Below are 25,241 nucleotides of genomic sequence, written 5' to 3'. Positions count from 1 at the left end.
CGACGTCTTGTGTTTATCGTCGCGCAAACATGTTTTTGTACTAGTAAGAGATGGATGATCAATAAAAAGCTTAATAAATCTATTTACAGAATCATGTGTGCAAATTGAAGAAATCAAGAACTGCTTTGATCGTTTATGTTGATATAATTTTGAACAAAGAGGTGCACTACAAACATATTTGTCTCACAATTTGAGATGAATGATCTCAGTCTTAAAGTATTTTTTGGAGATTGAGTTGTTCAGAATCACAAAGTATTTTCTTGTCTCAGCGAAAGTATATGATGGAGTTATTGACATGGATCGAGATGCTTGCTTGTAAACATACTAATACATCTATTGAGATAAATCACAGGCTACATGAGTAGGAATAGTACTAGCTAGCTTGTTGTTGGAAGGCTAATATATATACTTGGCTCCCACCATACCAGATATTGCCTATAGTAAGTGTGGTAGCAAAAATCAATTGTCTTCAGTTTTGACGAATTTGTATTAACAAAATAACAAACACCTTTGATCAAGGTCAAAGCCTCACACGCTCATATAGTTTTTTTTGGGGGGGGGGGGGGGGGGTTGAGGATGGAGGTTTGGCCAATGGATATCTGATTCCTAAGTCAGTTTCTCTGAAAAGAGAAAGAGTTTAGGGCTTCTATTGCGTAGCAAAAGTTTACCATAAACAGATGAGGTACTTATAGGGAGGTGGCCAGAGGGTTAGGATTTTGCCTATACATGGTGGCTTCCCACTGGCCAAGGTGTGTCATCCGTAAGATGGATAAGGAAAGAATTATCCCAATATATTAATTATGAGATAGTATCTTGGGATTATTTGGTAAGCATCATTGATTGTGGTGAGTATTCCTTACTTGTTTGAGTTGATCTTCAATCAAGAATGTATTAAAGATAGTTTTGATGATTAATCATATCTTTAATGCCTTTGACTTTTCCATGCCACTAGTAGGGGAGCTTGGTATAGTCATAATTAGCTGCTCGAGCCTCCAGATATTGAGTTACATGTGAGAATATTTGTGTGTCCTGTACATTTAATAAGAACAATTTTGTCTTCTTCAGAAAAAGGTCTACGTGTCGTTTTCTGAACTTTTGATTTTTTTTTTTTTTTTACTCCACAGTCGTTAGTTAATTTATACATACTCCTGATACTAAACATAATAGTGTTATTGATGATTTTTGAGATACTTGATGTCCGCATCGTGTAAACGACTTGTGTATTTAAAGCATGCTCACTTAGATGTTTTTGGATATAGGAATGCAGATTGGGCATGCTCAATCATTGACAGGTGTTCAACTTCAGGTTAATTCACATTTGTAATTGGAGGCAATCTTGTTATCTAGTGAAGCAAGAAGCAAAAGATTGTTGATAGATAAAGCATTGAGGCTAAGCTTTAAGGTATGCACGTGACATTTGCGGTTTGTATGGATTTGGAATTGACTTTCAGTTGGGATTTATACCTCAAAAGTTTACGCAGTTGAATTGTGGTAACAAGGTTGCGATTTACATTGTTCACAATTTAGTTCAACATGATTGATCGGCCTAAACATGTTAAAGTAAAGAGACATTTTATCAAAAAATAAATTGGAAGCTAATTAATTTGTTCACTGTTTGCTCTGTGAGGATCAACTGGCAGATATTGTTACAAAGTTGTGTCTAGCAAAGTCTATCATACTCACTCTATAAGTTAGACTTTGATCGTATTTATGCACTATTTTGAGAGGGAATATTAACTTACGTGAGCCTAACCTAATTGAGTTTAGTTAGCTTATTACTAGCCTAAGCCCATACATTTTGCGTGTAAATAAGCTTTTTTTATATTGGAAAATATATGGGAGAGAGAGAAGTTGGAGAGAAATGTGGGGGAGTGAGAGAAAAAGTTGGAGTGAAGAGAGGTTTATATTTTTATTTTACTTTTCAAAATTAGAAATATACTATAATGATACGTGGGTGAAAGATGGAAAAATCAGCAAAACTTAGTTTGTGTAAAATTACATTATTGCTCATGATTTTATTTTGTGATATAAGATCGAATTGTCTTTGACGAAGAGGATTTTATTAATAAGTAGTTTAGATAATTAAGATTTTGTATAACTACGACATACTTATATATAGCCCTCTGCTCCATATTTTAGCATTTGTTTTGTCCTTTTCCTCTGTAATTCTTTCAGTCCCATCTCAATCTCATATATGTTCGAGGGCATTTCCCCCCTATTCGTCCAAAAGTTGTGCAAAAGTGTGTACGTTCAAGCTCCATAGTATATACGTAATCGGACCTTCATGTGCATGAGGTCTCTAACATATGATATATATGAGGCCAGCTAGCAAGCAAAATGAAGCTTACCGGTTTGCTCTCTGTCACGCCATTTGGCCCACTCTAATCACTTCAATTTGATAATAGAGTAGCCCCCAGAAATACATAAAGCTAATGAAAACCTCGTTGATATCTCACGAAATTGTTTGTCTCTCCACATGAACAGCATCCACCGTCCATAACTCACTACAAAAATCCTCAAATCGTAAACCATGTAAGGAAAGCATGATCTCTGTTAAGTCAAGACCGCCCTTAATTAATTCTACAACAAGAAATAACTAACTAATCACATTAATTAATTAAATTAAAACGTACAGGTACATGTGTTAATTACGTGTATATATATCACAATAAAGTCCCCTCCCTCTTCAAAACCCTAGACGATGCTGGTTTCCAAAATTCAATTTGTGATCGTTTCAACACTTCTACTATTGCTATCGCTTTTAGTGAGCACAATCCAAGGGCATTATTCCAATACCAGCACAACTGCTGCTGCCGGTGCATCCACGTCACCGTGGCTGAAAAAAATAACAACGAACTGGCCACGCTCACCATGGCCACGAGGGTGCCGGGGCCGGCCCTGGGTATGTCGTAGGAAGGAAGAGTTTTCGGAAAAATGGCCGGATCCGTTTCGGCAAAGATGGCGGTGCTGTAGAGATCGTTGTGTTGACGTCAGCTCCGATGTCTACAATTGTGGGTTGTGTGGAATCAGATGCCCGTTTAGTTGGCAATGCTGTGGTGGTTTTTGCAGTAATACCAATATTAGCCCATTTAATTGTGGGAGATGTGGAAATAGGTGCCCTTATGGTGTGCGTTGCTTGTATGGCATGTGTGGCTATGCGGAACCGGACTTGCCTCCAGGGCCGCGCCTTCCGTATCCTTTTCCTTCTAGAAGACCATGGCCGCCGCGCCCTCCGTTTCCTTTTCCTCCTAAACGACCATGGCCGCCGCGCCCTCATCCACCCCCATTTGTGGAGCAGTAAAGTTCTTAAATTTTCAAATTGTTAGTACGTAATCGTGTACTCTTAGTTTGGTCACCTCTCCCTTCTGAAGGCCTGTGTGCCAGGAGAGTTAGTTTGGTAATTAATTTGGAGTTTTGGTTCATATTGCAGTTCCATGCATGGAAATAGATAGGGCTTTCATGTTTTTAATGATGTTTGTAAGAGTATGATCAAGCCATGCATGCATGCAATTTATTTGTCTATGTACGTGCCCCTTGGTGTTGATCCTATATTGATGATTAGTTTCCTTTTAAGCGATCAATATGTATTTTGTTATTTAATTAGGAGTAATGCTATTCATACCATGTTTTTGTACCACATTTCTATACCACCTTAGGTGACATCTGATGCGGACAGCCACATCATTTGAAAAATTTGCAAAACCCAAGGAAATGAAGGAGAAAGATTCCTCATATACCACAATCATCATTTAATGAGTAATGTTATTCGTACCATGTTTTTGTACCACATTTTCATACCATCTTAGGTGACATTTGATGTGGACAACCACATCATTTGAATTAATCAGATTTTTAAATTTAGTTCATTATTTAATAAACTAATAACTAAGAAAAACTAGTTAATTAAATAATGATTGTGGTATATGAAGAGTCTTTCTTCTTCATTTTCTTGGGTTTTGCAAATTTTTCAAATGATGTGGCTGTCCACATCAGATGTCACCTAAGATGATATAGGAATATGGTACAAAAATATGGTATGAATAACATTACTCTTTAATTAGATTATAAGCACCAAGTTTAAGAATCTTCTAGGAACGTGCATGGCATTTCTCTTCCAAAGTTCCATTCCAAGAACCAAATTGAACCGTATCTCATGGAAAACCTTCTATTAAACTTCAAAAATTCACGTCACTCAGTATTACGGTCTAATGGTATTCCTCTTCACTTGGAAGTGAGAGGTCTTAGGTTCGAATCTGGTGGATAACGAATTCGATACCAAATTAGGCTACCCATTATATGACTTAGCTGAACTCCCATTCCCCTTAGTGTAAAAATATCAACATCCTAAAAAAAACAAAACTTTAAAAATTCACCTAGATCTTTTGGTTAATAGAAATCCGACTACAACACGACCGATCTTCAATCCAAATCGACCCTCTCTTATTAATGTCATGTACTTGAATTGATTAGCGGAACTGTTGAGAAAAAAAAAAAAAAAAAAGAAGAAAAAAATCACCTAAACTTAGGAGGCGGGTTCATAATGTACAAGTGTATGAGATAAAATTAAGGGACGTTTGAATTTGCGTGACTAAATTTTGACCATCACAATTTAACTATTTAGACACTGATACATCCGTTTACTATTGGGTTGGGTTTACATATACAAGAATAAATTTCTTTTCCTTGTAGTTTTGTCCGAGGTGAAATTTTATGCTCATGCAGACATGACATTATGTGAGTGGTTTATGACATGGTATTGTGTAAGTGGTTCATGACATGACATTGTGTGAGCAGTTAATTTTTAACCATTCGAAGTCTCGCAAGCGAATCGGGAATAAAGTTTGGCCCGACTCTTTTGTCTAATTTGCACTTTAATTTTAATAATTCCCTTGGGCTGTCTCCAACAGGAAAATCCAAATTTTGGGTCCAGCCATCTCCAAGAAATTCATTTTGGGAGGGAAATATAGGAGCTTGAGTTTTGGGGTGGGTATTTGGGTCTTGCATCCACCTCAAATGGATAAGAAATGCAAGAGAGGAGTGCTCAGCGAGCTGCAGCAACACACGAAGCGAGGAGAATGGCGAGCCCGCGCGTCACAGGAAATTCGGTGCGGGTGGACTTACAACAAGCTCATTTTCTACGGCTAAGATGCACGAGTCACTGCCATCCATTGACTGTTGCTCCCCTTGGGTTTTGACCGGTGAGTCACGACAAGCTACATCATTTCTAAATTTAACTGCTCAAATCCAATTTAATCAATTTTAACGGTATTAAAAAAAATTCAACGCCTCATATTTAAACATGATGGTCAAAATAATATTATTAATTTATCCAAATAATATCCAACACAAGAACTCATCCAAAACTCTATAAATATCCAGCCATTTGTCAATGATTCATAAAAATTCGATTTTTTCATATTTCACTACCAAAAATTGTATTTTTAGGTATTTGAATTTTTTAAATAAAAGCATTTGTAAAAATAAAATATAGATTATAGAAAACTAATTACAAAATTATTAGCAAAACAAAAAAAATATTAAAAGAAATACAAAAGTTTAACAAGTTATAAAGTTGGGGGTGAGAATTATAAGTCCATTACCATCTGAGAAAAAAACTCATTAACCCAAACTATAGATGAAGAGTTGAAAATTCAAGGCTAAATTTTAGAATTTCTCACCTATCGATTGGAAGTAGCCTTAGGATTATAAGTTGAAAAGAAGAGAGAAAAATATTCCCAATTGCACATAAAGAAAGAGTAAAATGGCTTGTTTAAGTGGAAATTAACATGACCAAAATCTTAATCCGAATTATCCCTTCGTGTGTACGTACATGAAAATGCAACACTAATACCCAAAATAAATACTCTATATCAAGACGTATACCTGCAAACTCAGAACGGAAAGACCAAAAAAGGGTATACAGTACACAAGTTCCAAAACTAATCAACTCCTACTAATAAGTAGGGACGCTTGGATCGACCTCATGCGCCCAGCCCTCCAGTCCTCCGATGATGTCTTTGGCCGATGTGAAACCCATCTTCTGGAGATACTGAACAGCCCTTTGAGAATCGTTACCCCTTCTACATATTACATATACTTGCCCACCTGAACCAGAATCAGTACCCCGATAGTCTTCCTTTTCCTTTAAGGCTGAAGTTATTTCCGGCAACCGAGCCTCCAATCGTGGGAGCGGGATGTTTAAGGAATTCGGCAGAGAAACAATCTTGAAGTGATGTTCTGGACGAACGTCGACCAAAACATGTGCCTCGCCACTAACTAGTTTCTCCTTGTACTCTTTACTGTTTATTCTGGAGTCTGGCTGAAGTAAGTTCAACTTCAAAGGTAACTGTATTGAATAAATAGCGTGATTGTTAATACCAGTTCTCAATCCAAGCATACATTTAAAATCAGACACTTTAAAAGAGACAAATTGTGAGACAAATTTTACCGGAGTCAGTGGAGAATGAGTGAAGTTTTCATAATCAAATTCTTGAAATTGCTGCTTAGAGAATGGTGCTTTCACACCGCACACTACGCACTGCGGTGACCTTCCTCGAATCTTAACCTGGAATACAAAGAAAATTTCTAAAATGCACACCAACAGACAGATAAGCCATATCTGATAAACGTGAAATGTCAACTGTGAAGCTAATTATTCATTTTCAGTTCTAAAAGAAAACAAATCCAGATTTCAAGAAAGCAAATCCACGTAGTAGGATGGTAACTAACTCCTTATTAAAAGTTAGGCACAATCGACCTGAAATCGAACATGTAATCCAATATCCAAAGAATGGAGAGGTGTTTAGGGGAAGGGAAGGGCGAATGGTCATTGTGTAGGGGGTCCACTGGACCAAAAGCCTAAATAACTAACATACTGAGGTGACATTGATTACGTACATGCAAAGCCATATGGCTTCAACAATTCTTGTTCTAAGACTAATGCATTCATAAACTCAAAGCAAATTAAAGTCTACTGGATTTCAGCGATACTAAGATGAAGCATACATTACGTATCCGTCCTGACAATGCATCAAATAAAAGCATGCGTTCTGAGAGTGGTTCTCCAACTGCACTTGCAATCTTAATAGCTTCTAGGGCTTGGAGACAGCCGATGACACCTGGAACTGAAATAATTGAGTAGTAAGAAACAGGGACTTGGTTTCTCAAGCAAGGAATGAAAATACTAAGTGAGATATTTTAAATCAAACAAGAAATTAATGATGATTAAACTCCGGATTACCAAATTTTCCTCCTAACCACCATACAAGTTATCAAACTACTTCTCTTTGTAGAACATTTCACCTTGTACAGCAGCAGACTGGGATTGTTAATAGGTAGTTTTCCAGAACTTTATATTCCATGATTTTTTAATAAAAACAATTTATTGACATACCAACTCCTAGGACACCAGCGTCAGAACATCTTTGACATGCGGTTGTAGGTGGTGGAGTTGGAAATAGGCATCGATAGCATGGACCACCATTATAATTGAAAACCGTGAGCTGCACAAATATATTTGGAGTAAATACTTGGAAACTTTAACATGATAAAATACTGCAAATGACAATTTATACTACCTCATTATACAAAATCATATATTACAAATGAACCAAATAAGCTTTCTACACAACATACCTGCCCTTCTAATCCCACTGCAGCACCAGATACAAGAGGCTGTAAGAGTATATCAGTACCCATTAGTACTTAGTGGAGAAAATTGAATAAGTGGAGAAATTTGAATAAATGAGTAAATGGAAAGTTAAAACAATGCAAGAACAACCTACATATCCATACAATATATATACATACATACATACATATATATATATATATATATATATGTTGCAAGTATGAAAACCATGAGCTGGTAAATAAAAAAGGTAACACAGAGTGCCTTCGTAACATCATCACAAGGAGCCAATTTACCTTCCCTAACACCACACAACAATCGTTAATCATGTAACGACTAGGAGCATTATCTGTTGCATCTACTATTATATCATATCTTAGAGATGAGTTAAGGATGACGCTATATTTTCTTCAAAATAAAAGGATGACGCTATATTTCAGCAATTTGGGACCAATAATAAATATATAAGATTGTAAAAGTGTATCTCTGAATTACGATAAAGGAACAAAAGATTTTAAAAAATTGAAAATCTTCAAGGATACTTGCTCATAATTTCCAAAGCATTGGATGTACGTAGTGGTTCTTGGTACTCCACAACCTGAATAGTGGAGTTAATCCTGGGACATGAATCCATGTTAGAATGACGCAAAATAACTATAGTAAACAGGAGTTTTTTCAACCAAATAAAAAACAGGAGTTTGTCTATTAGAAGTTAGAACCCAGCAATTGACTGTGTTGACCTGGCCTGTATTGAAAAAACATTGAAAAAGTAAGCTACATCCCCCATGCAGCCTCCCTTCCCCAACCCCTGAACCCTCCACCCAATGGCAGCCCTTCCTTCCCCATCCTCACAGCCAGTGGCGGAGCTACATTCGTTATCTTGATGTGGGTGATGGGGGTGGGACCCTGGTTTGAAAAAAAACTTTCAAAGAAATGCATAGGTTTGGCGGTTTTTCTTATCAACTTTGCATACCCTTCTGCGACAGAGTAGATACGCCCCAGTCCACAGCCACCTACCTCCAAAGCAACCATTAAATAGTCCCTCCTCTCCCTCTCTAGTTCTCAGAGGGGTGGCGAAGGGATTTTGCTGGGTTTACGCAATAGACAAGGGTAAAGTTGGAAGTTTGTTGAAAAAAAACTTAGTGCTGGTGTATTGTATATTCTGAGTGTTAATAGAAGCCCACAAACAGAATTTGATAGAAATCAATGGCCAGTATATCATTTGCAATACTACTCCAATATAGGTCATTCTTTTAAGCACTGAAAAATATTCCCAAAAGAGAGACATACGAATGACAAGCAGCTGCAGCAGATTTCACTTTTGGCTGACCAATAAAACTTTCAGTGTGGATAATCTGAAATAGGAAAGGAAACAGTAAAAATTCGTTCAATATAAAGCGAAAAAATATCCACATACATTTGCGCACACACAAACTCCGCTTAACAAAGCGCACTAAGTCTGCATCACAATAGTAAATTAACTGAGCTTTACCAGTTAGCATTGCTATCTTATATACCATTAAATACACGACATAAAGTCAACAATATGAAGAACAAGAGTAGGAACATGATTTCCAAATTGTACCTGTCTGTGCATATTATTGAGCTCAACCACATCATGATCAACGACCCCCAATCGGCCTAAAGATTCAGTTCCCAAAAAGCAGAAGAGTTCAATTTCAGTTTCATGGTATCAAATCATCATAAAGACAATATCTATAGTAGGCATTGTTAAAATCCCAATTAGCCGGAAACATTACCAACACCAGAGGCTGCAAGATACAGCAGAACAGGGGAGCCTAATCCTCCGGCTCCGACCACCAAAATCGATGACTTTAAGAGCTTTGACTGCCCTGAGTCAATCAGGATATAAGAGTCCAATTAGAAAATCTAAGCCATTAAAAAAGATGCAAAAATCATCTCATCGTTTACATAGGTGTTATATGAATTACAAAAGCTCAAAAATCATTCTTTCATCTCAATGCCTCAACTTTTATTTTTTCACAAGAAGCCCCATTTAGAGTCTAGGATTGGATAGGATCACATAACCCACTAATTCAACAGGTATGGTGACCGAAAAAATAAAAAATTTGTGTCCAACTTCAACGTAGAAGATGGATTGCTAATTAAGTAAACTTATCCATTCCAATCCCCCAAAATGGTGGAATTACAATGGATAAGTTTCCTTCGTGTCTAATCCCCTTTAAATCCCACAAAATGTAAAATCATTCACCGCTACCTGTAATCCACCTTTAATATACATATATAATGGATTATCCGTTCCAATCCAATCGTAGATACCAAACGAGAATTAACTTCTTTGTATTACCAAAAATGCAAAAAGAAATTACCCACAAAAATTACTATTAGAAGTGAGCTCTTTTGGACAATTCTAAATCCTAATTAGGCATAATTTATAAAGATTATAACTTTGCAACATATGCATGCCATACATGTATACATAAATACATATACATATAAAATAAACATATACACAGAGACAGGGACTCATAAAATTATACCTTGGACTCCGAAAGAAGGGAGCAAGAGGTGGCGACTGTAGCGGTAAATCATCTGAGGCGACAAATCGTGGCCGTAGCCGGAACCAACGGACGGGATAGTGGGAGGACAACAGCCATTGGAAACGCTGCCGTTGGGCTGCTGAAGGGCAATCTCTTGGAACCGAGCTTCGAGGGCTGAGATTTGACGCTCTATTTCGCTCTTACTGGCCTTCAAGTCTTCGAGCTGGCGAAGAATCGCAGAGGCCTCGCCGCCGCCGTGATCCATGGAGTCGCAGTCGCAGTAACAGTCCCAGAGAGTAAAAGCTGAGCCGAGCAGGGAGCTTTTGAGGTTTGGAAGAGACGGTCGCAGCCGCGCGCCTCTTTGCGGCTTTTGTCGATGTTTCACTTACGAGGGGCAATCTTGTCATTTCACTCGTTTGTTCAAACCGTCACTCCCTTGACGCCGTTATCATCCAAGCTCCCTCCCTCTCTCTCTCTCTCTCCCCCTCCGACTGTGCAAATTCATCAGAGAGAAAATTAGGTAAGTTTATCTTCTGAATTTCTAGTCGCATGCATGAAGGAATTTAATTTGGTTTCGAGAGGCTAAGGATTGATGTTTAGGATAGCAAATTAGCAAGTTAATTTGGTTTTATAAATTTCTTAATTGCCAGAAGAAAAAAATTAGGAATATTTCTATTAAAATTGGTTCTGTGGAGCTATTAGAGCTTGCGTATTAGGTGTTTGTGAAAATTCCCCATCGAGTTAGAAACAAGGATATGATGCAAATCCGAACGTGGTGTGTTTTGGTATGTGTGTATGCAGGTATAGCGTATAGGGGTGTTACATTGAGATGACAGGATGCTTAATATACCTATTTTTTTTCGATTGTTAGATCGAAGAAGGAAGTTCAATTCATCAAGGATCAAGTTTTGGAGTAGCAGACGCCACGCCACCTTCGGTTCGAGGTATGGAAATCTCGAACTTGGAATCTGGCTGCTTTCGTGTTGTGTTTTTCTTTGAATGCTCTGGATTGTATGTATGAAATCAAAACTGAAATGCTGTTGCAATGTTTGATGAGTGGGGTTTGTTTTGGCCAGTATTATATCTACTCTTCATGGTTATGCTTTTACTGTTAACTCTTCCAAGTGTTGTTTCGGAACGGAATTTACTCGAAACCATGTTGAAATTATTTGAGTCATGTTTTGAAGTTAAAAGTGTTAAACCATTGCTGTCAGAAGGTAACTTGAATTTTTCCAGCAGAATAATGAATTAGGATAGTTGTTTGAGCTGCAAGTAATAAAAGCTACACCTGATTTTCTGGATTCCTGCATCACCTTCTTCAGTCAGCTGTAGCTGGACTTTGGTAAATCAGCCCGAACTCATGAAATATAGGATTATGAAAGGCTTTTGTCTATGTTACTCTGTCAATCTCAATTTTTTTCCACTTGACATTTTAAGTAAGGTGAATTTTCACATGATTTCTACACAGCAGAAAGACCTTTTACGTGTTGGATAATAATATTTGATCAAGTTGGATTGAGAGAATGAACTGATGGTACTTTATCTGTTTCCATTTTTTACTATGCTTAATTTTATATTGAAAATGAGTTGGCAAGATGCGGCAGCTCTCTTTTCACTTTGGGCCTTGAGAGTCATTGCATCATGCTAGAAAAACCAGGAACTTTTAGTTTTAGAGAGACGAAGGGATTCTTAACCACCTAATTGTAAAATAAGGCATAATTGGCTGACAGAAAAGTTGGCACATTTGGCTTCTGACATTGGCGTAGATACGTTTGTGTTTGTGGTTCTGTTGCATGTATGTGTGCATTTGTGTCTGTTTTGTTAGTGAAAGTAGTACAGCAATTATTTTTGCCTGTTTTTGGCACCCAGAAAATATGTTTGAGGAGCAGAACCAGTAATAACTTTCAGAGCCACTTTTAATTGCTGCCTCAGCTCCTTTAATTCATTGACGCAAGTAACTGGTAGTTACTCCCCTTCGGATTTTGGTGGAACATAATGCCTCGATACAAAGATGAACCTCCAGCGGTTCGCGTTTACACAGTTTGTGACGAATCAAGGTCTGTCCATGGTGCTTATGTATGTTTCCAGAAAGTAGAAACTTGTTTTCAGTGTTTTGTTTATGCATATATTTTGTGGCAGGTATTTGATTGTGAGGAACGTTCCATCTTTGGGTTGCGGCGATGATCTGTTGAAATTATTTGCATCCTACGGAGAAGTAGAGGAGTATTTTACTATCCTTTCTCTTGTACAAGTTTTAAGTCTTTAATAATCCAACTGTAAAGTGTAGACTGTCGTCCTTCAAATCATTGTAACTTTGGTTGTTTTCCATATTCAGGTGTAAACCAATGGATGAAGCAGATTGTGATCAATTCACCGACGTTTATTGGATAAAATTTCGTCTGGTCACCAATGCCAGGTGATTATGTCTGATGATAACTTGTTGATAATAGTTAAACATAGATCTAACATCTAAGTACCAGACCCTATTGGTTTTAACATTTTAGGTTTGCAAAGAGAAAATTGGATGAGTATGCTTTCCTCGGGAATCGACTTAATGTATCATATGCTCCTGAATTTGAGACCCTTACTGATACAAAGGATAAGCTGGAAAGCAGGACAAGAGAAGTTCTAGGACGATTGAACCGTATGTTCTTTTGTATAGTCATGTGACCAATTGATTTAAACTTATCATATCTCTCAGAAACATGATATATTTATTCATGATTTCAGCCAAAAGATCTAAGGGGTCTACAGTCAATAAGTCTGGTGCTTCGACTGACCCTTCTTTGCGTGCAATTCCCACTCAGATTGATTGCTTTCCCCAGCATGTAAACTCAAGTCAAAGGTATTGTGAACTTTGAATTGGAAAATTGCTCTTCTTGTCATGGACACAAAAGGCATTTGAAACTGGTGTGCTGAATTGCCCTTCTTTTTCTGGTTAGGGACTCTGGAGAATCACAACTTGCTTCACACGTTACTAACCCTCCTCTTTCAAGAGTTTCATCTGACCAGGTTTGTTATTATTTTCAAATGATTACCTTTAGGCCTCGTTTGGTGTCTAGATTGGATTGGAATAAATAACCCACTATGTTCACGGTATATTGAAGGTAGAGGTGAATGATTTTTCATTTCGAGGGGATTAAGCATGAAGGAAACTTATCCCTTCTATTCCTACCATTTTTGGGCAGATTGGTCGGGATAAGTTTCCTTAATGAATCATTTCATATTCTACCTTCAAGTCAGACACAATTTTTTTCATTTCTCCATTCAGCACACCTTGAATATAAAGGGTTATCCATTCCAATACAATCTTAGATGCCAAACGAGACCTTATTCTTATGCTACTTTTGCTGTGTTAACTGGTTAAACTGACATTTGATCCGCTGTAATTCATTGAAGGAGTATTTTCCTTCACAATCTATGAATCAGACTGTCAAGATGGTGAGGGAGAAGCTCAATAAGGTGATAACATCAATTGCATGTGTTTTTTCTTCGACCTTTGTTCTGGGTTTTGTAAAATGTAATGCATTTTCTCCTCTACCAGGTTCAGTCAAGTAGTGAGCATCTGCAAGATGAGCGTGCATCCAAGAAAACACGGGTGGACAATCGAAGGAGAATTTAATTATGTTTTTTTTCTTTCAGAGGAGCAACCCTAGAGGATCGAGAAATTGTCCTCTCGGTCTCATTTGGCTTTCATCAAATTGTGCAAATCAGATCGCAAGAATTTCGTAGGACGGTCCCAAAACTGATTGATACTGGTGTGGTACGACCTTCTACTCAAAGTGCGCCATACATTTGTAAGACAGACCTACAAGTTTACTTGCCATGTAAACTACGTTGAGTAGCAATTTTAATAGATAATAGTGTAAATGCTACCTGTTTTGTAAGGGACAAAAAAAATTCCCACTAGGCCCCTATCCGCCACTGACTAGCGCCTTAGAACCTTGTTTTTTACCAGGTAGCATTGTAGATTGCACATCCAGTGCGACGCTTGTAATTCAGTTCTGCCGCAAGTTTTACTTGGAACGCAAATCTGAGTTGGGCGCAACCCTCCCTTCATTGCCACAAACATTACAAAAGTCGTTTTCACAGGTATCAAAATCTTATTCAGGGGATTGGGGCCTGAAATCTATTCCCAACAGAGTGGAGAACGCCGTTGGACCAAATGATCATCGGCAATTTAGTTCAACCACATTACCTGAGCTTCAAAAAAAATCGCAAAGAAATAGCGACGAAAAGGAACAACTCTAACCTCAAATCCAGATTAATTCTACTTCTGATAGAATATCAACAGTGATTAGCATGCAAGACTTCTATCAACTTTTCCCTTTGACTTAAACAGAAACTTCAACTTTTCTCCAAGTTAAACAAAACATAGAGTGGCAAAGCACGAGTGCTTAAAATCTCACAAAGCAAGTTCATCTTTATTCCGAAACAAAGTTGTCATGACTTAGCAATCATGGTTTATCTCTCGGAGCAATCTGCTTCTCGTAACGCTGCCTAAACTTGGTCATCTGGCTCATATGCTCAGCCATTTGGCGTTTCGCCTTCAAGTGGTAGACTTTACCAGCGTGGTGGATCTTGGGCATCATAACCTGCATCAATCTCCCACTCTGTGTCACGTACGATATCCATTGCATCTGAGGGTGCATCCCTTTCTTCATCTCCTCCGATAATCTGCAGTTTCAAAGCATCACTTCTCAGTTATCAAAACATCACCTTTCACAAATTCACACCCAAATCTATCAAAAATCAAACGAAATTGAGAAACAAAATAACTATCACAACTCAAAAACACAGAGCATTTTTCAGTGTATCAAACGGTTGGTAGAAGCATTTCATCAAACAGTTGGTGTTCATCTTCACTTTAAGCCCCAAATTTTATTACTCAGACTGGTTCCCTTTGAATATTATAAAGCACCAAGTTTTACTTCTACGCATTTCATCAAACAGTTGGTGTGCATTGACACTGTTTCCTTCGATGTTCGTAGTCACGTTAGCTAAACCCTAAACCATAAGTGAATGTGTCACCACTAAAAACAGAGGATTCGAAAATATACGTAAAAATATAAAAGGGATGGGAAATCTAATGGCGTGTGAAGTGGAATAATACTAGTACTTACAGAGACTAAAGCAAAGCCGACGACAAAATGAGAGCTTCCAAATACGATCGTCAGGTTTGATACAAAATCAGCCGCTCTGACGCCCTTCTTGTTGCTTGGTCGTCAAAACAGAGTAATCAAAATGTGTCCGACGGCCTTGTTAACGCGGGCTTACAATTAGATTTGGGCCTCCACCTTACAATTTTGATGTTTGCTCCCAATTTTCGAGGCTGCTTATTTGGCACATCGTATAAAGGACCGGATTGGAATAATTATACCAATCCGGTTGTTTGGTGCAGTTTCGTAATAGATAGACTCCGTATTAATTGTCCTGGCCCCACTTATTATATACAGCTCACGCGTATAACTAATCTCTACTAATTCATTGTGAATCAAAATCCTATAAAATTACCAATTCAACCTTCTAATTAAACAAAATATGAATAAAAAATATGGGGCAGAAATGTAATTTTACATAATCAAATTTTACTATTTTTTTTTCAAAACCTCACCTACATATAATCCTAACCTATCTCTAATTAATTAAAAAAAAAAACAAAACAAAACAAAACTTCCCACTCTCATATACTATACATTCTAAGACCTGCAAATGGCTCTTTACCATAAAGGCGGAAAGGTGTTGTGCCTTTGTACGACGGCGTGAGTTCAAACTCCATCAATAACTAATCTAACGTTTAGCTTATTAACGTTACCGTTTCACTCAAAAAAAAAAAAAAAATACACTCTAAAACCTCAGTATTATTTAGTCGGGTAGGAAGGTGCTCGCTCTCTCCGTTCCCTCAATCCACCGCACCCAACACCAACTCTCGACGCCGTGTCCTTAGCGAACCACAAGGCATTGCTGAAGACCAGCCGATGCCTCGCCGACGACCGTATCACCAACGAACTGATGCCCTGATTGTAGATCTGAGGAGGATGGTGAACGTGATGATGGAGCAGGTTCTCTGTCTTTGCATTGGCTTCGTTTCGTCCTCCAGAAAAGGGTCTTACAGACTTCATCCTCCAGAAAAGGGTTTTACAGACTTACCCAACATTTGTGTTTAGAGCTTTTTTCGATTTAGAAATGCAAAATTGTGAGCAACTTTGTTCGGTTTACTGGGTTGGGGAAGATGCGGTGGCGAGAAGTCATGTTCAACAATTGAGGTGTTCACGAATTGATTGAGGGTGGGGTGGGTATGGTGCTTGTCACCGGAATTGAATGAGGGTGGTGTGGCGATGGCGTTTGTTGGGGTTGTTGGAGAACAATTCAGAAATAAACAAATATAACAGAAATAAGCAGAACTTGAAATTCTAATATTTTATTTACCAAATATACTTGATGTGCAGAATGAAATTATACAATAAATATATAAACTAATATAATAATATCAATGATACTAACTTGATCACAGAAGGTAGAGGCTAGCGTAAAAGCTATGTCATTCGAACAGTATTTTCGTCCCACTCTTGTGCTTGTGGTTTTACAACGTCTGCTCGACCAGGATACAACTACCAAATTCTACAACCCGCACCGGATTATAAAACTCTAGCGAATTGCTTTGTGTGTTTACTCTCTGGAAATTTTGTACGGAAGATAAGGAGGAAGAAAAGATAATTCTCACTTGGATACTGTGATTACAAATATATAGGCTGTTTCACACCCTTTCAAATACCTGTTCAGTGTATTTGAAAGCACACAACTCTTTCTAATAGCTGTATCTTTTAATCAAAAAGTACAACTCTTTCTAACAGCTGTGTCTTTTAATCAAAACGTTTTTTAATTAATAAATTAATTAAAAAAATTAATCCGAAAATTAAAATTAATGAATTTGATTAATTTTAAATCCCAAGGCAACTCTTTCTAATAGCTGTATCTTTTAATCAAAATGTACAATCTCTTTCTAACAGCTGTGTCTTTTAATCAAAACGTTTTTTAATTAATAAATTAATTAAAAAACTTAATCCGAAAATTAAAATTAATGAATTTGATTAATTTTAAATCCCAAGGCCCAAGGCCCTTGTCTTGATTAATTGATATTAATTGTATTTAGACTATATTATATTTAAGCCTAATTCACACAACCATAAGGCCCAAGCCTTCAATCCATTTTCAAATGGTCCAAGTTCTAATTACTAAGAAAAGGGAATAAGCCTATATAAAGGCTTATGAAAAAATACTATTGACCAATGTGGGACAAGAGGGTCTCAAACTCCAACAATACCCCACATTTGAGACAACTCTTTGGTCCTAGACACACTAAGATACGAGAGTAAACAATAGATGCGACATACATCAGGAGAGGTGTCTCAAATGTGGGGTATTGTTGGAGTTTGAGATCCTCTTGTCCCACATTGGTCAATAGTATTTTTTCATAAACCTTTATATAGGCTTATTCCCTTTTCTTAGTAATTAGAACTTGGACCATTTGGAAATGGATTGAAGGCTTGGGCCTTATGGTTGTGTGAATTAGGCTTAAATATAATATAGCCTAAATACAATTAATATTAATTAATCAAGACAAGGGCCTTGGGCGGCCTTGGGGCCTTGGAATTTAAAATTAATCAAATTCATTAATATGTTAGCGAAACTGTTGTTTAATACTTTGAAACGCATGCATATTGCTGTGAAGATATTGTTCTTGAATTTCATTAAGAACGAAATGGGCAGTTTGTTAAGGGATTGTTTATTTAATGTTTTTTTGCATTTAACATTATTGTTGTTGGTTCAATACTCCAAAAATTAGACATTGTGAATGGCGATCAGTTCTTATGATATGTGATTAGTTTTGCCATTTCCAAATTTCGCCAACCGTTGTGCTTGTTAAATGGTTTCTTAACGATGTTGTTATGGAGTGATTCCTCTAAGAGAATCAAATTGATATGCAGTATTATGAATCCCATTATTTAACATGGAAGATGGTGGCTTCATGATCTAGACAAATCTTGTCTTGATAGGGAAGATGCAAACCACTGCATATATTTTAACGAAGCCATATCTGGGCTTGATATATCAGGCTGATGCTTGGTTAATTGGTGTTTAAACTTGTCAAACAAAAATTCTAACCAACACAATCAGTTATGATTGGTGAGGTTCGTGGTGGGCTGAAACCAGACATGATTTTCTATTTGAATGGATTTATATGTTCAAATAACAAATAGATGCCAAACAATATGTGAAGGTCTCCAAGTTTTCTCAAACGATACGAACACAAGGATAAGGAAACAAATTGGTGAACCATTCGGTCATTGGTTACGGACAGAGATGGCGTGGTCACTAGTTTGGTTCTTTTCAGACTATAACCATATCGGTTGCAGTGATAGTGCCGTTTGGGATATAGAAAAGCTGGAGATTCTGGTTTCCAAAAAGATACGATGATAACAATTTTCATCATGTGGTTAATTGCTGCAATTATTATGAGATCCGTTTAAAGGTCATGTTCTGTGTATGTCTCCTTTATGAAAAGGAAGACGTTGGTTAAGGTCAAGTGAATGCCAAAGTGGTGTACTAGATTCATACAAGTTCATGAAATAGATCTTTTTCCCAGAAAGGAGATGTGTTATCAAAGTAGAAAATTTTGGTATTGAAATATGTCAAATGCCCTTTGATTTTTCAACCAAAGGGAACGTGATGGTTGTTCGATTCTAATTTGAAATGAACATGAATATTTTATTTATTTATGAAGAAATATCATGAATGTGTAGTTTGAAAAGAGAACTGTGAAAAAACGTGCAGAAAATCACACAAGAAGGTATTGACGTTATTATTTGTACAAGCCTATGCAACTCTTTGCAAAAATGTGTTACTAGTGCTATAGAGAAACAGTTTTAGGCTAGTAATTGGCACTAGACACTACCGTTGCTAGTAATTAGTGTAGTGTTAGAATTGTAAAGGAAGTGAGACTAGTACGAGTACTAGCAAAAGAAGAAGATCAGTTTTATGATAAGTAATTTTACGGTGCCCATGTTAGTCATGGATGAAACCAAAGGAAATTCATTTGAGAGGAATTATACACTTGAAGTGTGGGGGTCTTTGGGAAAAGAAAAGACTAGACACTAATTAGACATGATGATGTTTATTAAGTAAGCATATGAATGGTCATGCATGTTAGTCATAGTAAGGCAAAGAATAAATTAGAAAGAGTAATTTGCATGTAAAAGAGATAATAAGTAATATCTCTTATTATGAATGACTTTTAACGTGTGAAGAGGTTAGAGACCTTCTTTCAATTACCTTAAATGTGGGGAAAAAAAAAAAAAAAAAGATAACATTCTTGTGTGGGGGTTTGAGACCCGTGACAATTTTGAAAGCTTATAAGCTAAAGGATGAAGGCCAACAAGTGATTTTCCAAAAACGGCTTGTAAGGCATTAAGGCCCTAATTATATGAAGATATAGTCTTCATTGTTTCCTACTTCTTAAAGTACGAAAAAAAATGATAAATTGAGTGATACCATTAAAAGCAACCACAATTATGAAAGAATTGTGGGGGTTGGTTAAAAGTAGTTTACTAATTGAATGACATTTAAGATGTCATCTCTTGTAATGAGTAATTGTTTAAGGTATGGCAAGCTTAGAGATCTTCTTACAAATACCTTAAATGTGGGGGAGTTTACCCAAGTGCTTATTGTTAGCAAATTACTTAGTAATTAAGTCCTAATATAAATTTTGAGGACTTGACATTTCAAACAATGTCAAACAACTACTCTCGTATGAAATATAATTTCATAATATGGAAGTGCACACCATAAGAGTAGTCAACCTTAGTGATACCAATTATTAAAGGTTTGATTAGAGAGTAAGTTGATCATCGAGGGGAATGAGGCTAAAGCCAACATAACTAATGAATTAGCCGAGCGGAAACCTAACTTAGTTGATTGGAGATCCCATGGTCTAAGTTCAATAGGCAAACTGGTTGGGCATGATTCAAAGAAGCTAACACACTATATACCTCATTCTTATGGTGGAAGAAGTGCGTTGTCTGCAGAAGTTTTAGGATGTATATTTGTACTTAATGACAGTGATATCTTATAAATAAGAGGAATAAAGCAGATTATTCTTAATCAGTGGTCACCTATGTGAGAGTAGAAGTGGGTCGCTTCTATGAGTATGAGATGACTAAATTCTCTAAAACTCTCATGAATCCGGGATTTGTTCAGGACCAAAATGAACACAACCGTATGAACCAGAATATATTAGGATTAGTGATGTGTGTTGCTTATTGTCTCGGTTTACTACTGCGGTGAACAGTTCAAGATTCTATATTTACTGCGTCACCAAGTAAATCCGATAAGTATTCACTAGGGTAGGTTCAAGTCCAAAAGACACCTCTCCCGATGCATCTCTTGTCCGCCTGTACTCTCAAATTCTTCCTAATTTTTCATTCATGTGGGGGATTGTTGGAAATTACATATTATATATTATAGTATATAATTTTAATAATTGAATGAAAAATATTGTTAACCAATTTCTTAGAAAGGTTATGTTGTTTAGTTGTATTCCTTGATAAGTGATGTATACTTATAGATGAAAAGTTACATCTCTTTAATAAGTAGAAATTGGATTCTATTTAAACCCATGAAACCATTGGTATTATATAGAGAAAATTAGAGTTAATTTTTACTCTTGAGAAATAGGGTTTCCCCACTTTGTTTCTCTCATGTTTTGTGAGTCAAATTCCGAGTCGTGTCTTGAGAGTAAGGAATATATAAAGTTCGTCAGAGTTCGAAGATTGAAGTGCTTTGACTTCGAATTATAGATTGTTGAATCTTGGGAGATGGACGCCTACCGAACTACAAGCACAAGAGTAGGGGCGAAATTCTATCTTTAGGACATTGCATTTATGCAAGCCTCAATCTCCAAGTTTGTCAGTTATTCTAACTTTGTCTCTAGTTGTTTATATTAATCTCATATATAATTGATGTTGTGAATTTCTTTATGATTATTAGCATTGAAATTATTTTGTTATCTTTCATATTTTCTAATATTGCTCCAACAGGGGTGTGGGATGAAGGGACAAGGGCGCTGCTTTTTTTATTTCTGTTTATAAAATTTTTAAAACATATTAAAAAGAAAGTTTAAAAGAAGATAGTTTTGAGGCAGAATATATCATCACAAATTTGTTTTTTTTTTTTTTTTTTTTTTTGTCCTTTTTTCTCATTAATAAAATTAATAATAGTTCGAACTATTTATTCGGAATCGGAACAGTACTAAACACAGTATAAATAATATATCATTAGTCCGATACTGCACCAAACGTTCAATTAATTTAATCAGTACCATCTGGTGATTATTTACCTTATTCAACAAAAATAGTCAATACAATTTGAACTGTCAAACAAGACCTCAATGTAATTACTTATTGACGGTCGATGTCTCTGTTATTATATATGAATGTTAATAAGTGATTGTAATAGTATATGGATGTATTGTACTTAAATCTCCAATTTCGAGTGCTACTTATTTTTGCTCAACTTTCAATGATGTTTTTGACCAGTTTACCCTTTTGTTAGAATGACCTAGAATCATTTTTCTTCCATCTCTCATAATACTTTGGGAAATTATCGAAAATGAGACAATTTTTTAATCTTGGGACAAAAATAAAACAAACCGGTCATGTACAAGCCATACACACCATGCACAAATCCGAAATTATTAAAATACTCACGTATAAATACTAAAAATCAGAAGCCCATTGCATCATTTTCTCATTTGGAAGAGAGGGATGTCGAGAGAGATTTGTGAGCACTGGGTTTTTGGGTTGAGCTCCGATTTCAAAGAGAGGAAAGTCTAAAGAGAGGTGAGAACAGTGAGTTGGGTTTTGAATTGACGTCATATGTCTTATTTCAAACAAAGAGATGTGAGAGAAAGAGAGGTGAGATAAATGAGCTGGGTTTTGTACTATATTTTATGTTTTGGCCGGAAAGTTCCATTTTTTTTCTAATGACTGAAGCTTCGACAGACAAGCATAGTAAGGTAGGGTGTTTAGTTCCAAGTTCCTTCATCAATGATTTTTGTTTGTAAGATGAATTAATACTTAGAAGTTAAATTAGGGTTTGTATTTCATGTTGGGGCCTATGGATTGTGGAATAAATTTCCGGTTTTGACGTGCTACAAAACTGGGATGGAACAATTTCTAGTTCAAGTGCTCAATTGCAGAAATTTGTGAAATTTTTTCCATAATGTGCATATGGTGTGCATGACTACATCTTAATATGAAAAGCAGGAATGTTCACTTGTTATGATATACGAATGTTGTGCCCCAGAAATAAGTGACTGGGACCACAACCTAGTTGGCCTCGACAAAAAACTAAATTAAGAAAAAGCTTAGAGGATGTTAAGGATCATGCGTGTCCATGAAACAACGACAATGAGTATCATGTTTTCCACATGCACGATTAAGCGGTGTTTGATATACATAACAAGACTTTTCAAATTGCCATTGTAACCTTATATATGTAACAATTATGTTTTAATTGTATTCACTATACCAACAGGTTGCCATTAAAGTTTCTTATTAATGTGAAAAGCAGCTCGTTGCTCGATCTCTAGTTTTATGCATGTACTTTACATATGATGTGCATTTAATGTGCATATAGTGTATATGAACAGGTGATGATGTCATTTTTCTGATTTCAAAGAGATAGCTGTGAGCTCTGGATTTTTGAGTTGGCTCACATCTGTGAGCATATCATGTGCATCTCATGTACATACAGTGAGCAAATCTTGAAAAATTCATCAAACAAAACATCATCATTTAATGACTAGGCTTTGTTCCACCCTCAATGCAAGTCCAGTGGTGGTCTCGAGCCTCGATTGTTTGCCGTGTTGCCATAAAATGGCTGGAAAACTCATGGCCTGCTTGAGTTTCGATCCTAACAATCGGAGATGAGATTCGTGAGGATGAGATGAAATTGGTGATGGCTTCGATTTGGACAGTGTTGGTCAGGACGATTGTGCACCGTGTGTGCATAGTGAGAAAGGGAGAGAGAGTGCGTGAGGGAGAAAGTGAGAGAAGAGAGAGAGAGAGAGAGAGAGAGAGAAATGGAGACAAATAGAGAAATAAAAAAATGGGAGGAAATAACCTATTTATATACGAGTGCAATTAAGTCATTTCAAGGTGTAGGAAAAATTATATTTTTGTCTAATTGTTGTGCATGGCATGTGCATATTCAAAATGTCCTATTTTTGTCCCAAGATTAATGAATTGTCCTATTTCTAGGTATTTCCCTAATACTTTTGACACAACTATCTATTTGAATTTGAACTAAACCACACAATAGTTATAATAAATTAGTATTGAACTTGTTATTTACGAAAATTGAATGTAAGTCCTCACACTTACATAGTCCTTCTATACTAATTTTACCAATACTAGACAAACAACTTGTTAGGCATAGCCACATTAGTTAAGTGCTTCCCCAACGCTCGAATTCAAATTTCCTAAATAGTTTAGAAGGGTAGAGTATGGTACTTTTGATATGGTATAATTTATGGACTTTTTTTTTGGTCAAGGAAATTATTCTTAATTACAAAGAAATAGGGGTGCGTTTACTAATCCGCAATCAAATTGAGAGGAATTGAATTGAGAAGGAATTGGATTGAGGAGGAATTGAAATGAGATGGAATCAGAATTAGATTCCTGTTGAAGTTGTTTACTAAAACTGTCTGGAATCGGAGTAGGAATGATGTTGAGTCCATATAAGTTGTTTACTAATTCACTTCAATCGGAATGAAAACTAGGTTAATTACTATATTGCCCTTACATAAATAAATTATTTTCATACTAATTAATTATATGAAATTCTTAATTAAATTTATATAATCAAATTCATCTATATAAAAATATATAAATAGGTTTTATTTATTTATTAAAAGATGACAAGAATGATGTTGAGTCCATATAAATTGTTTACTAATTTACTTCAATCGGAATGAAAACTATGTTGATTACTAAATTTCCCTTACATAAATAAATTATTTTCACACTAATTAATTAAATTAAATTCTTAATTAAATTTATATAATAAAATTCACCTATATAAAAATATATAAAAAGGTTTTATTTATTTATTAAAAGATGGCATAATGAGTGTCAAATGAACGGCAATGTTGGAATAATAAGAAACAAGTGAGGGCATAATTGGTAGACGAAATCCATTCCGGATTCCTCAAGTGTCAAGGAATTGAAATACCTCCCTCATGTAGGGAGTCCAATTCCTCCAAAATTAGGAGTTGGATTCCTTAATGTGTGTGGACCCCACATGTATTTTGATTCCCCAAGATTACGTAAACAAAGGTGTATCCCATAATCGGAATCCAATTCTGTAAATTGATTCCGATTACGGTTACGTAAACGTGTCCTAGATTTACATATAAAAGGCTCAGAAGAGAAACATAAATAAACAAAAAAAAAGGTCAACCAAACAAACCAATAAGAGCCCAACCAAACAGCTAAGGCCCAAAGACAGAAAAAAATAAAACCGGTAAACCTGCTGCTTCCGCCTCTGCCAAAATAGTGCATCTTGACTGGCGCAAATATATGCCCATCACCAAACATTGCCTTGCCAAACTCATCATCCAACCCTAAATAGCCCTCTGTGCACATCCACAAAGTAAAGAAACTAGAACTCTACGCACCATCTTGATGGGAAGTATGACTGAAGATCAAAGCTTAGATGAACGATAGGAAGGGATGCCAGTAAAGTAAAAAGAGGAAGATAGATTGAGATGTAGAGCAGAGGAAAAAGCATCAAAGAAGGGAAAAGAAAAGACAAAGGAAGAAAGGGGAAATTGGCAACCGACCCAACCAAAGCTAGAGTTGGCGCCACCGATTTTTTAGCAGGATTGAAAACCCCATGCTAGAGTCGGCGCCACCTATTTTCGTGTGTGACCCATGCATTTAGATTTAGCTGTGGGCAACTTTTTTGGATAACAATTAAATTATAATTTAAATGTAACAAAGACGAATGAAATAATCAAAGAACCAAAT

General features: G+C 36.4%; 2 protein-coding genes and 1 long non-coding RNA gene across 4 annotated transcripts; 1 reads left to right on the top strand and 2 right to left on the bottom strand.

The window, feature by feature from the left end:
- Positions 1–5,787: 5,787 nt before the first annotated feature.
- On the bottom strand, positions 5,788–10,591 carry LOC137742356 (adenylyltransferase and sulfurtransferase MOCS3-like). Its single transcript, XM_068482206.1, has 11 exons — positions 10,153–10,591; positions 9,391–9,483; positions 9,216–9,271; positions 8,921–8,985; positions 8,173–8,247; positions 7,927–8,005; positions 7,636–7,674; positions 7,394–7,502; positions 7,006–7,124; positions 6,449–6,565; positions 5,788–6,346 (listed from the first exon to the last, which is right to left on the bottom strand). The coding sequence occupies exons 1-11, from the start codon at positions 10,415–10,417 to the stop codon at positions 5,954–5,956; spliced, it is 1,410 nt and encodes a 469-aa protein (XP_068338307.1). The 5' UTR covers positions 10,418–10,591; the 3' UTR covers positions 5,788–5,953.
- Positions 10,592–10,609: 18 nt separating this feature from the next.
- LOC137742357 (uncharacterized) lies at positions 10,610–14,281 on the top strand. Of its 2 annotated transcripts, none has more exons than XM_068482207.1 (10): positions 10,610–10,672; positions 11,024–11,096; positions 12,085–12,209; positions 12,292–12,375; positions 12,488–12,568; positions 12,657–12,796; positions 12,883–12,997; positions 13,095–13,164; positions 13,552–13,614; positions 13,697–14,281. In XM_068482207.1, the coding sequence occupies exons 3-10, from the start codon at positions 12,148–12,150 to the stop codon at positions 13,772–13,774; spliced, it is 693 nt and encodes a 230-aa protein (XP_068338308.1). In that variant the 5' UTR covers positions 10,610–10,672; positions 11,024–11,096; positions 12,085–12,147; the 3' UTR covers positions 13,775–14,281. The 2 variants fall into 2 exon arrangements, with proteins under 2 accessions (XP_068338308.1, XP_068338309.1); XM_068482208.1 differs by having other exon boundaries at positions 12,022–12,209.
- Positions 14,282–14,400: 119 nt separating this feature from the next.
- On the bottom strand, positions 14,401–15,483 carry LOC137742358 (uncharacterized). Its single transcript, XR_011069385.1, has 2 exons — positions 15,276–15,483; positions 14,401–14,829 (listed from the first exon to the last, which is right to left on the bottom strand). It is a non-coding gene; the product is annotated as an uncharacterized lncRNA (long non-coding RNA).
- Positions 15,484–25,241: the final 9,758 nt, after the last annotated feature.

Source organism: Pyrus communis, chromosome 8 (genome assembly GCF_963583255.1).
Source record: "Pyrus communis chromosome 8, drPyrComm1.1, whole genome shotgun sequence".
In the NCBI taxonomy this organism is placed as follows: Eukaryota; Viridiplantae; Streptophyta; class Magnoliopsida; order Rosales; family Rosaceae; genus Pyrus; species Pyrus communis.
The sequence above is the reverse complement of the archived record's forward strand: the minus strand, read 5'-3'. Positions and strand labels throughout refer to the sequence as shown.